The sequence below is a fragment of the Vombatus ursinus genome, unplaced genomic scaffold, assembly GCF_900497805.2.
Source record: "Vombatus ursinus unplaced genomic scaffold, bare-nosed wombat genome assembly UNPS02014973.1, whole genome shotgun sequence".
NCBI lineage: Eukaryota > Metazoa > Chordata > Mammalia > Diprotodontia > Vombatidae > Vombatus > Vombatus ursinus.
The window spans coordinates 13704105-13718312 of NW_020954751.1; the positions used below are offsets into that span (position 1 = coordinate 13704105).

A 14208-nucleotide genomic window follows, 5' to 3' on the forward strand; every position below is an offset into this window, starting at 1 on the left:
CTATCGGGAGGAAAGTGTTTTTACAAACCATAAACCTTTATAGAAAACATTAATACTTCAGAGAATCCATAATCCCACAGATGTGATTATTTCTTCCAAGGGCACAGATCCCACAATCTCATTTTGTGTAATTTCTGTCCATGTCCTCTCATAAATCCTTGTAAAGGAACCATAAGTTTTCCTGAAGGTCTTTTAACATCAAGGAGTATGAGGGCAACACTCATGCTGTCTATCTATTATCCTTCACTTTTGTGACATGACTAGCTCAACAACTTTTGCAACTGTGCGTTTCCTGGTTCATCTGTTTTATGCTGATGCCTTGTCAATAATTTAATTCAGCAAATGTTAATCATCTACAATGTACAAGGTACTCCACTAGGAGATGGGGACACAAAAAGAATTGTAGCCTATTTATGTTCACCATTGCCCTTTGGGTAATGCACAATTCTGATTCTTTGGAGCTCATGGCATTCTATGATTTGTAACCATATTGCCTTCCTGGGAGAATACTGGGGGGTAAAAAGATGGGTATTTTCACTTTAAACCTAGCAAACTGTCAACGATGACAAAAGATGGGAATAATCAATGTTGCAGGAGTTGTGGAAGACACTGTTGGTAGAAGTGAGACACCATTCTGGAAAGCGATTTTGAATAAGACTAAGAAAATGATTAAAATGTTCATCATCTTTGACCCAGAGATCCCTAGGCACATGCTCAAAGGAGGTCAAAGACTAAAAGATCTCATATATGACAAAGTATTTTTAGCAGTACTTTTTCTAGTAGCAAAGAACAAAGAAAAAAACTAGATGCCTATCATTTGAGGAATGAAAGAAATCTAGGTGCATGAATGTAATGAAATATAACTGTGCCTTAGTAGGAAATGTCTATGGAGAATGTGGAAAGACACAGGAAGACTTATGTGAGCTCTGGTCATTAAGGCAAACAGAGGTTAAGTGACTTTTCTAGGGTCATCACATAGCTAGTAAGTCTCTGAGGCTGAATTTGAACTCAGGTCTTCTTGACTCTAGGTTTCATGCTCTATTGTGTCATCAAAGTAGCTTGAGATTACTGAAAGCCTAGTCTAGCTTCCCAAATAAAATCTAGTTTACTCTCTTACTCCTATTCAGTCCTGGGCTCAGTTCACTGTTCAATAGTAGTGTCCATCCAAGATATATGTACTGATGGACCAGCTCAATGGTCCCAATGCATCCCAATGCAGATTACAGTCTCTATATAAATGACACTTGTTATATATTATTATAGAGATTTACAGAAATGAGAATTACTAGTGAGAATGGACAAAAAAAATCTTTTTTTTGATTACAGTTTTACCTTTGAGAAAGGTGGAGGGAGTAAAGAGAGGTTTTACTATTCTGTATTAAATTCTGACAAAGAAAGAACTGGCTGACAAAATAGAAATGATGAGAACTTCACTCAACAAGGCACTGAGAGCTCTTCGGGACAAAATCTTAGTGACCCAGTCATCACTCATTCTGTGGGGAAGAAAAGGAGAGGTGTCTGAAGAGACTGAAGGGGCTGAACAGAAGCCATCTATTGAGACATGGGGGCGGAGCCAAGATGGAGGAATGAAAGCAGTGACTTGCTTGAGCTCTCCCCCAAACTCCGCCAAATACCTGTAAAAATATGGCTCTAAACAAATTCTAAAGCAGCAGAACCCACAAAAAGACAGCGTGAAACAAATTTCCAGCCCAAGACAGCCTGGATGGTTGATCAGAAAGGTGTATCACGCCAGGCGGGGAAAGGAGTGCAGTGTGGCATGGGTTTGCAAGCCGCAGTGACCCTGGAGCAGGCCTCAGAGGACTGAATTGCGGGCAGCTGTGGCGGTTTCCAGACTTCTCAACCTAGGAACGCCAAAGATAACTTAGAAGGTCAGTGGGAAAAGTCTGTGATTGCAGTGAGACAAAGAGCTAGATCTCAGCCACAAGTCCCGAGCCTGGTCTCTGGGGCAGTGGCTGCCTCCTGAGCTTCTGGTCCACAGACTGAGGGGGAATCGAGTGGTTGATCAGAGGGGGATTGCAAGGATATTTTGCCAGTGCCGACGCAGGAATCTCTTGCTCTGCCTGTGCTTGGTTCTGGGTTACAGTTCTGAGGGGGGGTCCTGGGGCAAGGAGGAGCGCTGGCGTGGTGGAGCTTGTTGTGGTGGTGGAGAGGAAACACCTCGCCCTTTACCATACCACCTTGGAAGAACTGAAAATTTACAGGTCCCTAGAAGTATCTCTGAGAACAGCTGTACAAACACCCAAAGCTTGGGACAGCACATTCTCCACATTGGAAATAGACTCTTACCTTAACAAAAAGTTTAAAACTCAAGTAATTGGCTGGGATCATGAGTAAGCAGCGCAAAAAGAGTCAGACTATATTATCTCACTTTGGTGACAAAGAAGATCAAAACATACAACCAGAAGAAGACAACAAAGTCAAAGCTCCTACATCCAAAGCCTCCAAGAAAAAATGAATCAGTCCCAGGCCTGGGAAGAGCTTAAAAGGGATTTTGAGAAGCAAGTAAGAGAAGTAGAGGAAAAACTGGGAAGAGAAATGAGAGTGATGCAAGAAAACCATGAAAAACAAGTCAACAGCTTGCTAAAGGAGACCCAAAAAAATACTGAAGAAAATAACACCTTAAAAAATAGCCTAACCCAAATGGCAAAAGAGGTCCAAAAAGCCAATGAGGAGAAGAATGCCCTAAAAAGCAAAACTGGCCAAATGGAAAAGGAAGTCCAAAAGATTACTGAAGACAATACTTCCGTAAACATTAGAATGGAGCAATTGGAAGCTAGTGACTTTATGAGAAATCAAGACACTGTAAAACAAATCCAAAAGAATGAAAAATTAGAAAACAATGTGAAATACCTCATTGGAAAAACAACTGACCTGGAAAATAGATCCAGGAGAGAGAATTTTAAAATTATTGGACTATCTGAAAGCCATGATCAAAAAAAGAACCTCGACATCATCTTTCAAGAAATCATCAAGGAAAACTGCCCTGATATTTTAGAACCAGAGGGCAAAACAGAAATTGAAAGAATCCACCGATCTCCTCCTGAAAGAGATCCCCAAAAGAAAACTCCTAGGAATATTGTAGCCAAATTCTAGAGTTCTCAGGTCAAGGAGAAAATATTGCAAGCAACCAGAAAGAAACAATTCAAATATTGTGGAAACACAATAAGGATAACACAAGATTTAGCAGCTTCTACATTAAGGGACCACAGGGCATGGAATATAATATTCCGGAGGGCAAAAGAGATAGGATTACAACCAAGAATCACCTAACCAGCAAAACTGAGTATAATCCTTCAGGGGTAAAAATGGTCATTCAATGAAATAGAGGACTTTCAAGCATTCTCGATGAAAAGACCAGAGCTGAATAGAAAATTTGACTTTCAAGTACAAGACTCAAGTGGAACATGAGGAGGTAAACAGGAAAGGGAAATCATAAGAGACTTATTAAGGTGGAACTGTTTACATTCCTGCATGGAAAGATGATATTTGTAACTCATGAGACCTTTGTCAGTATTAGGGTAGTTGGAGGGAAAAAATTATATGTGTGTGTGTGTGTGTGTGTGTGTATGTAGATATATATAGACATATATATATATATGTATGTATATATATATATATATATATATACAGAGAGAGAGAGAGAGAGAGAGGGAGAGATAGAGGGCACAGGGTGAGTTAAAGATGAAGGGGTCATATCTAGAGGATAAAATTAAGGGGTGAGAGAGGATTACACTAGGAGGAGAAAGGGAGAGGTAGAACAGGGTAAATTATATCACAAAAAACAGAAAAGAAAAGGCTCTTACAGTGGAGGGGAAATGGGGAAAGGTGAGAGGGAATGAGTGAATCTTATTCTCATAGGATTTGACTTAAGGAGGGAATTAACATACACACTCAACTGGGTATGGAAATCTGTCTTACCTTACAGGAAAATAGAGGGGAAAGGGGACAAGAGAGTAGGGGGATGATAGAGAGGAGGGCAGACTGGGGAAGGGGGTAATCAGAAGCAAATACTTCTGAGAAGTGACAGGGTCAAAAAAAAGAATAGAATAAATGGGGGGCAGAATAGGAATAAGGGAAATAGAGTTAGTTTTTCACAGCATGTCTACTATGGAATTGCTTTGCATAACTGTACATATATAACCCATATTTAGTTGCTTGTCTTTTCAATGACGGTGGGTGGGGAGGGAGGAAGGGAGAAAATTTGTAACCCAAAGTTTTAAAAACACATGTTTAAAAAAAAATGTTTTCACATGCAACTGGGAAATAAGAAATATAGGAAATGGGGTACAGAAATCTATCCTGCCCTACAGGAAAATAGAAGGGGAAGGTGATAAGAGAAGGGAGGGAGAGACAGAAGGGAGGGCAGACTAGGGGAAGGGGTATTCAGAATGCATGCCATCTTGGGGTGGGGGGAGGGGTGAGATGGGGTGAAAATTTGGAACTCAAAATCTTGTGGAAGTAAATGTTGAAAACTAAAAATAAATTAAAAAAAGAAAAAGAAAAGAAAAAAAAAAGAAGCCATCTATCACCCTGGCAAGCCGCCAGATCAATGGTGAATTTCTCAAGTATTTCTATGAATCTTTAGCAATGGAGTAAGAACAAAGAAGGATTATTTTGCAGAGCATTTTGAACAACCATAGAGATTTCTTTTTTGCCAGTGAGTGTGATTTTTAAGGAACTTGAGAAAGCATGTAATCTGGATACATAAAACAAGTGCTTAACTACTGTATAAAAAATGACAGTTATACCTTCCTTTGTACAGATATATATTTATCATTTTTATATTTTATAAATTTATACATTTATATGTTGCTTTAAGGTGTAAAGAGTTTCTGTCACAATAATATTCTGAGGTAGAAGTACTAACAGCATTATATCCAGTTTACAGAAAGTAAACTGACGATTAGAAAAATTAAGTGACTTGCTCCTGATTACTTAGTGTAGGCAGGGCTAATATTTGAGCTTAGATATCTAAATCGAGGGCTTTTTCCTCACTATACAAAGAGATTTAAATTATCCAGAGTGCCCAAGATTTAGCACAGCTCAAATATACTTACTTGGGGTCTGTAATCCGTAGTATTTCTCTGCAGAGTCGACCAATAAAAGTTACAGATTCATCAACAGGAGTGAATTTTGGTATAGGAATATGAGTAGACTGATACATGCTTTGCCAATCTTGAATCTAAAAATGAAAGCCATATGCATATTTTAGATTAGGTTAGATTTTTTAAATAATCATTTCTTGCTACAATCATAACAGCATGAAGAATGACAAAAATAAATGCTCCTTTTTTTCAAAGCCTTTTCCAAAGTCGAAATTAGTCTAACAGTCTGCAAGCAACATAACATAACACTTTCTATACAGGTGAGAAAAAAATGACCAAATTTAAGTGGCCTTGTAGTCTCCTACAAGATTGGGGAAGGGTTAACAATATGGCCAGAGAAATGTAGTTTTTGTGCTATGAATATGATCTTTCTCAATGTGTTATATTATTATTGTTATTACCTGTCCTGTGGGAGTAGTTTAAGTGTATGTTTATAACTATTACTCATGATAAACTTCTATCCTAAAATATGAAAATGAGAAAGAGTATGGGATACGTTTAATTCCATAAACTAAACAACTCAAGGGCAGTGACTATATAATTGTCAAATTATAGAATAGGTTACTGGAGGAACTTGTGCAATCTGCTTCGCTAAAGTTTTTATAAAACAGCTCTAAGTGAGCTCATCTTCTCCCATGGCTTCTTTCATTTCTACATGGTGATTCCCAAATAAGCATCTCAGGCCTTGCCCTCTTTCCTGGCTCTAACTGGACCTTTAAAAGTACTGGCTCTGGGGCAGCTAGGTGGCATAGTGGATAGAGCACTGGCTCTGGTGTCAGGAGGACCTGAGTTCAAATCCGGCCTCAGACACATAATATAATACTTCCCAGCTGTGTGACTCTGGGCAAGTCGCTTAACCCCAAATGCTTCACCAAAAAAAAAAAAAAAAAAAAAAAAAGTACTAGCTCAAGTTTTATACCTTTAAGTCCTATCAACCCAAATTTGATCTTTCTAAAAATGAAATCATTATTTTTCCTTTCCCATTACCATCCAATACAAAATCTTCCTCCTTATTTCTCTATTTCTATTAATGGCATCATCGTTCTCTGAATCCAAGTGATTTGATAAAGAGTAATCTTTATATACTCCCATATTCAATGAGTTGCTGAGTCCTGCTGACTGTTCCTTAATAACAATAGTTGACATTTTTATAAAATTTTAAGGTTTTCACAGTATTTTAAATACATTATCTCATTTGATTCTTGCTATAACCTTGGGAGGTAGGTTCTTCATATGGTTATTACCTCCATTTACAAGTGAGAAAACAAATTTAGAGACGTTGAAATGATGTGCTGAAGGTCATACAGTTTGTAGGCCGCTTAATAAATGTTTACTTATTGAGATTCCTCGATGTTTACTCATTTCCTGATTCCAAGCCCAAAGCTCTTGCCACACACATCCTGACTCTCCTATGCCTTCATAGTGTATTTTTGTCCTTTTTTTCTATTTCCAGTGCCACCAACCTAGTTCAGATGATCATAAAATCATATATCTAGGTAGCAAAGGACCCAAAAGTCAGCTAGACAACCCCTTATTCTGTAGGTGGAGAAAGCAGAGTTCTGGGAGTTTAAGTGATTTGCCTGAGGTCATACATCATTCCACTCTAATCCAGTCCTGGAGGCCTAGAGGTGGGCAGAGGTGGAGGGGGCTGTTGCTTTGTTCCAGCCTGCCTGGCCTGGATACCATCCTGTGGGCCATGAAGATGCAGCTACTTCCCTCCCAACTTTCCCACCAGTGCTACCTTCCTCTTTGCCCTTCCTGGTTGGATGCTGACCCTTCATTTCAATTCCTCTGGGAAGGAATCCAGAGTCCTGGCTCCGCTTCTAACCCACTCCCTACATCTGCTCTGAAGCTGACCTTCTTGTATTTGTTTTCTCTCTCAATTAGAACGTGAGGTCCTCGAGGGCAGGGATGATTTTATTTTTCTCTTTGCATCCCCAGTACTCTGCACATAATAAGATCTTTTTTTTTTCTTCTTAAATCGATTCATTCATCTTGCTTAGACCACTGCAATAATTTACTAGGCTAATTTCTCTGCCTCTAACATCCCCACTTTCTAATTTACCTTGTTGGAATCATGGCTCTTTATTGTAAGTCTGTTCAGGCTGTTTTCTCTGGCTGAAATGCCCTCTTCCACTCATCTTCACATACCGAAATCATACCTATCCTTCAAAGCCTGGTATGAATGCCACCCATATGTGAAGCCTCAGATTATCCTGACTATGGATGATGTTTCTCCTCTGGATTCCTATAGCCCTTGAATTGTACCAAAATATAACACAACACTTATCACAAGTTATTTTGTATTGTAGTCATTTGTCTTTATTTCTTATCTATTAGTAATATAAGCTCCTTAAGGACAAAGGCCATATTTTATTTCTTTTCAATCTCCTTGAGGTACCACTATCTAGAACAGAGTGAATACTAAATATTGGCTAAATGACCAATTCATATTTCTATCAACTGCTTTAAGGAGTTATTTTTTTAATATATTTTTGGTATTTCTGAGTTTTTTCAGTTTCTGTATCATTACGGTTCTGATATACCCCAAATCCATTCAAATAAATCATCAATCTACAAATTAAATACCTTTGTTCTTAAGAAGTTATTGCACTCTTGTTCCACATTATAATTAATAATCCGAGATACTTCTTCCTGCCAAATCTTGAGACCATAAATATTGACATAGTCCTGGATGTATTCAAAAGAACGATGGAATCCATCCATGGTAGCTCCCATGTCTTTCAACTTGGGCATCAGTTCACTCGGCTGTGCAAAACAGAAAGATTAAGTCCATTAAATGGGATAGGTTGTGTGTTTTACTCCAATTTATATTAACCTAGAAGAAAATGAAGAGGTAACATTAAATGATTCCTCAACATGCATGCAAAGCCAAAGCTTAAAATAACTTTGGAAAAAGCTACTTTCTACCTCATCTTGGGGAGCAACAGTTGTCAGGTGAGTAGAAAAGAATGCTGGTTTCATTCTTTTTTGCCACCGTAATTGCCGTGGAAGAGATGTCTTCACAAAATTTAGTAAAGGTTGGCAGTTTTTATAACTTGTTTTTAAGGCTAATTTAGTATAGAAAATCACTTGCTAATTACATATGTGGTCTTAAGCATTTAAAACTTAATATATTTGAAATACTTTTCACTTGTAAATTTTGGGCCCCTTCTCCAGAGACAATGAATCACATTCTCTATCAGCTAAGGCAAAGCAAGGTCCCTTAGAAGTCTGGGATGCCTTTAAATGTGAGTGATTTTTCTGAATCTTAAGTGTAAGTTCAAAAGCTGAATATGGGTGGACTAACTAACAGAGGAGGGGAGGTCATACAAACAATTCTTTGTTTATTTTTTAAAAGTGAGTTATTAAAATATGAATGGATAACTTTGGTTGCACATATGATATAAAAATCACATTCTGTACTGTTTTATGTGACACATACAGAAAAGGGACTGTTTTAAACTGCTCTGGTGGTACCTTGGCCCGAGGGTTAAAGATGAGTCCCCTATGAAGAGCAAGAGCAACACGTTTAACCAGTTCCTTCCTTATCCCATCTTCTAATAACTGCTTTGGGTCCACCTAAGTCAGAACCAAAAAAAAAGGACAAACCAATTAGGAAACAAAAGGACAAACCAATTAGACAAACTTTTTAAGAACTCTAACAGAGGGTGACTTCTAAAGGACAATAAGGTAATTCTCAAACTCACAGCTGAAGACTCTAGGCTTTTCCTTAAACAACTACTAATTTGGGATTTGTTTTGTTTAGGGGGATACAGGGACACTGACAGTTTTACTAGCTGATACTGTGAAGGTGCTTGCCCTTAATGAGATTTCAATTTGTTCTGAAATTTTCACATTTATTAATTCGTAGTCATAAACTATTAATTTTAATGATTAATAAGATGAACAATTACTTTAAGAGAAATGAACAAGTATCTAATTGTGGCACTGGATGAAGGTGGCTGGAAGAAACAAAGGGAATGGATCTGAACTTAAATGAGCAGCTTTCACATCAATGTACTTTAGGAGAAAGTTAAGTCCATGTGTGAACTATCAGTGTGTGAGAGTGTGTGTGTGTGTGTGTGTGTGTTTTCACATTTATTAATTCGAAGTTATAAACTATTATTCTTTAATGTAAGGGCTTAGAGATATTTTCTTTTTTTTTAGGAAACATTGAAAAGAGTTGCTCCAATATCCAGATAACTTCTAAAGCAATATATTCTATTTTCTGTACAGATGTAGAACCAAGTAGCTCTAAGACCAACTTTAAGCATGATATAAAACACAGCCTTACTATCCCTTTCCATTGTCAATACACAAAGAAAATGATGAACAAGATCCCACAGTGAAGCAATGGAGACAGGACTTTCAGCTCCCAATTCCCAATCCAGCATGCAAATAGAAGTGTCAAAACAAAAAAGTGAGTCATTGACCAGTGAATGGGATGGGCCACCATCTGCAAGTTGTGACAGTTTTCTATTTGTAGGCAAGCAGATGTGAGCAGTGGAATAATCTGCTTTCTGACTCTGAAGGTAAGAAAGGGCCCTCAAGGGGTTATTACCTTGATAATACCAACCAAAGTAGTTTTCATCATTAAGATGCCTTCAGTAAAAATGGAAATAGCATGGGTAAGCTTGGCGACCTTTAATGGAAAAAAACGATTAAGATAAATGAGAGAAGCCATTTTTAAGGAAAGCAAAAGAAACATCAATGATCGGCCGAGTGGCTGAAGGGAACAGGGAGGTGGATGTCTGTCTCTTCAACCCTTGGCTGAACTGACAGTAATGACACTAGACTGGATGCCAGCACTGGTCCTACCACCCACTGTTTGACTGTGGTTAAGCCACTTAACTTCTCTGGGCCTTGGGCTCCTCCTTTGTGAAATAAGAGAACTGGACTGGATGATCTCCAAGGTCTCTTTTAATTATATTTTAAGAGTCTGAAAATGTTCTTATTTCTTCTTGGTCTCCCAACTGGCTCTCTGAACATCAACAAAAGCCACTTTGGAAAAAAAGGAAGCAGATGTGAGGACCCTGTCCTAAAGGCTGACAGTTGGGAGTAGGAAGGAAGGCTGAGTTCTTAGATTTAGGGATTTGTGGTTGAGTTCCCACTGAACTGATCTGAATACTTAACCAGAATCAGTTTCATTCCCAACTTTCACTCTACACAGCTTTTCAACCTTCTGTCTAGGCCTAGGTAGAAAAAACAGTCTTTGAGGCAGTATAGATGGGACCAACTATTTAGCCTACAGAGACTATTTAAACTGAAGAAAAATTTGGTAATCATCTTTAAGAGAAGATCATATAGGGGACTGTGACGAGCTGTGGCCAGCCTCCACTGAAAACAACAGGACCAAAGGACCTTAAAACCCAGTCTGGGGGCAGCTAGGTGGTGCAGTGGATAGAGCACTGGCCCTGAAGTCAGGAGGACCTGAGTTCAAATCTGGCCTCAGACCAAACACTTGACACTTACTAGCTGTGTGACCCTGGGCAAGTCACTTAACCCCAATTGCCTAAAAAAAAACAAAAAAAAAAAAACCCCAGTCTGAGGAAGCTGGGTAATAATGAAATGAAGGTTTTCCCAAGGCTAGGAATTGGTGAAGTCATGGAAGGGGTTGGCAAAGTAAAAAGGTCTCCCTCAGTGAAGGTCTTTGGAATCAAGATGGATTTTCATGTGTGTGGATTTTCACTGGATGGGCATGGGGGTGATATTATGATGTCTGGTCCAAAACACAAAAATGCAAAACTTTAAATGTCAAAGGAACCTCGTATCGTGGGCCCAGCTGGGCATAGTCTCTTAGTTTGTCTTTGTCTAGCCGGGTAGGCACTTCGATGATATCATGGGTTTGAAGCTTTATGATCTTCAGAAGAGAAGTAAACATACTTTCTGGAATAATTTGCAAAACCTTTAAAGAAGAAATAAAGGGAAAAAAAGGCATTAACTGGGTAGCCCCACTCACTGAATATCTTTGTTAAGATGAAAACAAGGGCTTTCTGCCATAAATTCTCTCTTCTCCCCAACTACATAACTTACAGGCCCAATACACTGTCACATCTTTTCCTCCTTTCCTTTTGTCTCTGAGGAAGAGGTGGCTCTTTCTTTTTCCAAAGCCAGCCTTCCGGTGCCCTGGATCCCCTCTCCTCCTGCCTCTGCCACCACTGATTGTCTCTCATACATATTCAAGCTGTCCTTCTAATATCAATCACTCACTGTATTCTTGCTCTTTCACCAGTCCAGCCTTAAAAAAAACCTCACTTGACTCTGCCCAACTCTTCCAGCTATCATCGTAAATCTTTCCTTCCTTTCACTGCCAAATTCATAAAAAAAATCTACTCTTGCTGCCCCCTCTTCCTCACTACCCACTCACTTCTGAGTCCCTTAAAATTCTGTTTCTAGCCCCGTCTGTTGTCTAGAACTTTTCTCTCTTCAAGCTAGTAAATGACATCTTAAATGACTTCTTACCTGCTGAATGTGAAAGCTTTTTCTTGATTCTTCTTGTCCTTGAGATTTTTACAGCTCGGTTATTGCTTCCTTCTTCTCCCCTGCCCCCCCCCCCCACCTCCCCTTTCCCCCTTCTCCATCTGCCGTTGGCTTCTGAGATGCTGCTCAGTCTGGGTTCTCCACCTATCTCAGGCTCCATTTCCTGTCCCTAATGGGGGTGTTCCCCAGGGGGCTGTCCTGGGCCTGCCCGCTTCTGTCCCTCCACAGACTCTTTTTCAGGATTTTGTCACCTTCCACAAGTATTATTTTTACATAGATGACTTCCAAATCTAGAAAGCCACCCCTCATCTCTCCTGAATTCCAGCTGGGCACCGTCAAATGCTGCTTTGATTCATTAACTCTTTTCCAGCTACACTGGGCTATGAGCCACCCCCTAAATGCAATACTCGCTATTTTCCACAATCCCACAAGCCATTTGCTCTTCGGAACACACTTCCATTCATCACCCTCTCAGAATCCTTGTGTTTCAACAAGGCTCAACTAAGCTACCATCTGCACTATGAATCTTTCCCTGATTCCCCCCAGGTACTAAGAATCTCCCCAGTCTCAATTTTCCTTGTACTATGTTTATTTATATCCAAGTTGCAATTCTCCAACAAAAATTAAGCTGCTTGAGGACAATGAGTCGGTCAACAAGCATTTATTAAGTGCCTACTACGTGCCAGGCACAGTGCTAAACACTGGGGATACAAAGAAAGGCAAACACACAGTCCCTACCCTCAAAAAGCTCACATCCTGATAGGAGAGATAACACGCCAATAACCGTATATAAAATACATACAATGTAAATGGAAAGTGAACACAACACTCTGGGCAAAGGGATGGAGGAGGAAAAGTCATACTATGTGTTTGGGGAAGGAATCACAGGAAGTAGTCCTGTGCGCTTGGAGTGTACAGAGCGTAAACTAGAGGAGTTTGAGATCAAGCTGGAAAGGAAGGTTGGAGACAGAAGGTGAAGTACAAGGCAATGGGGATAATCAGAGGACCTTAGAGCTGAGTCAGGATCGGAGATCGAGAACTGGCAGGGGAATCTGAAACCTCTTTGTCCTATTCCCTCATTTTGCAGTCAAGGAAATGGTGGCCCCAGGAGGTTAAAGGACTTGCCCAAGGCAATACAGGCAGTAAACATCCGAGGTGGCATTTAAGCCCAGGTCCTCTGACTGCAAGGCCAGTGTTCTCTCTACTCTGCCCACTACATTTTAGCCATCAAAGGTTTTTAAGTAGGGAATGAAGTGATTGTTGCCATGCCACTTAAAAAAAAATCATGTGCTTCAGGGAGAACAGACTCTAACTTTTTTTTCAACAGGGTATTATTCTTCACTCACTCAATCATCACAATGGTTATTATGTAACAAAAATGAAGTGCACAATAGTAACTTCTTACCTTTCTTACATAGGAAACCAACTCTCCAGAATAATACTGTGATACACTGAGAAGGTCAGGGCTATTTGCCTGATTGATGCGAAGAAGGGGCAAGTCAAGGGCAGAAGCAAGCTGAGAAGAAAGGAAGGTTAGAGATAATCAGACATTATTATACTCATTTTACAGATAAGGAAATGAGGCTGGGAGAGATTAAGTAACTTGTTCAGGGTCATACAGCCAGTAAGCATATGAGGTAGGACTTGAACCCAGCTCTGATTCCAAGTCCATACTCCATCTACCTAGCTGTCCCAGTTATCCATCAGTGGACTCTGCACTTTTTCTTATCATTTTAATCTATGGCTAGTGGGATAGTGGGAAGAAATCTAGCACAGTCATCAGGGGAACAGAATCTTCAGAAAAATCAGTTTCTCCAAAATGAAAAAGGTGTTCCTTTCCTCCATTGCACTGGGTGGTTATGTAGTTAACCCATCAAGAAATAGGGTGCAAAGTTAACCACGAAGATGGGTAAAATTTCCAGGTCAAACTGAGATTTCTGGTGGAATTGAGAGAGGATTAAGGAAAGTGTCATTCTACTAGGAATGGTGATGGACCCCTAAGGAGAAAGAGGGAGAGGTTTTAAGCCCTGGGGGCTCTGCTACGACCAAGAACTACAGGGGACAAAGCCTGAAAGAAGAATGGGCCAACAACATAGCAAGCTGAGAACCATGGAGAAATGGGCAGGTTTAGGCCTGACTAGTTAGGGACCTGCGGTGTGCTATGGCTTCTATACTTTGAGGGCACTCATAGTCTGTGAGGGAAAGGAAGGTCCTTCAATAGAGGGGAAGAAGGACTTCTCCATTCTTTCTCAACTTATCTGAATTAATTACATCATGATTGAGGTTGGCCAAAAAGTCATATAAACACCCTCAGCCAAACCAAAAAACACTACACCTTAAAGAATTCTCTTCATATTTTTGACTGAATTCAAAAGGAATTTTTTCCAATTTTGCTTTTAAAAAGATAGTTAACTATAAGTATTTCCTAAGGGTTGTGTAAGTTATATAATTGTATCTATTATAATTTGAAATAGAAAGGCTGGATTTGTATTTTTGTCTCAGAGAATTTTGCTGTAAAGGCAATCAACATGCACAGGCTACATTTCGATGGAATACATTTATGGAATTGGAAAAATAAGTACATTAGATGAGCTTTATA

At 39.5% G+C, this 14208-nt stretch overlaps 1 protein-coding gene across 2 annotated transcripts in view; it reads right to left on the minus strand.

The window, feature by feature from the left end:
- Window positions 1–14208, minus strand: part of LOC114030638 (WASH complex subunit 5) — a 69608-nt gene that overhangs the window by 18231 nt on the left and 37169 nt on the right. For both annotated transcript variants that reach the window (XM_027845488.1, XM_027845489.1), the window contains exons 15-20: window positions 13015–13125; window positions 10894–11034; window positions 9691–9771; window positions 8607–8708; window positions 7716–7895; window positions 5079–5203 (exon numbers count right to left, since the gene is read on the minus strand). In XM_027845488.1, coding sequence (XP_027701289.1) covers window positions 5079–5203; window positions 7716–7895; window positions 8607–8708; window positions 9691–9771; window positions 10894–11034; window positions 13015–13125 — 740 coding nt within the window. The remainder of the gene's footprint in view (window positions 1–5078; window positions 5204–7715; window positions 7896–8606; window positions 8709–9690; window positions 9772–10893; window positions 11035–13014; window positions 13126–14208) is intronic.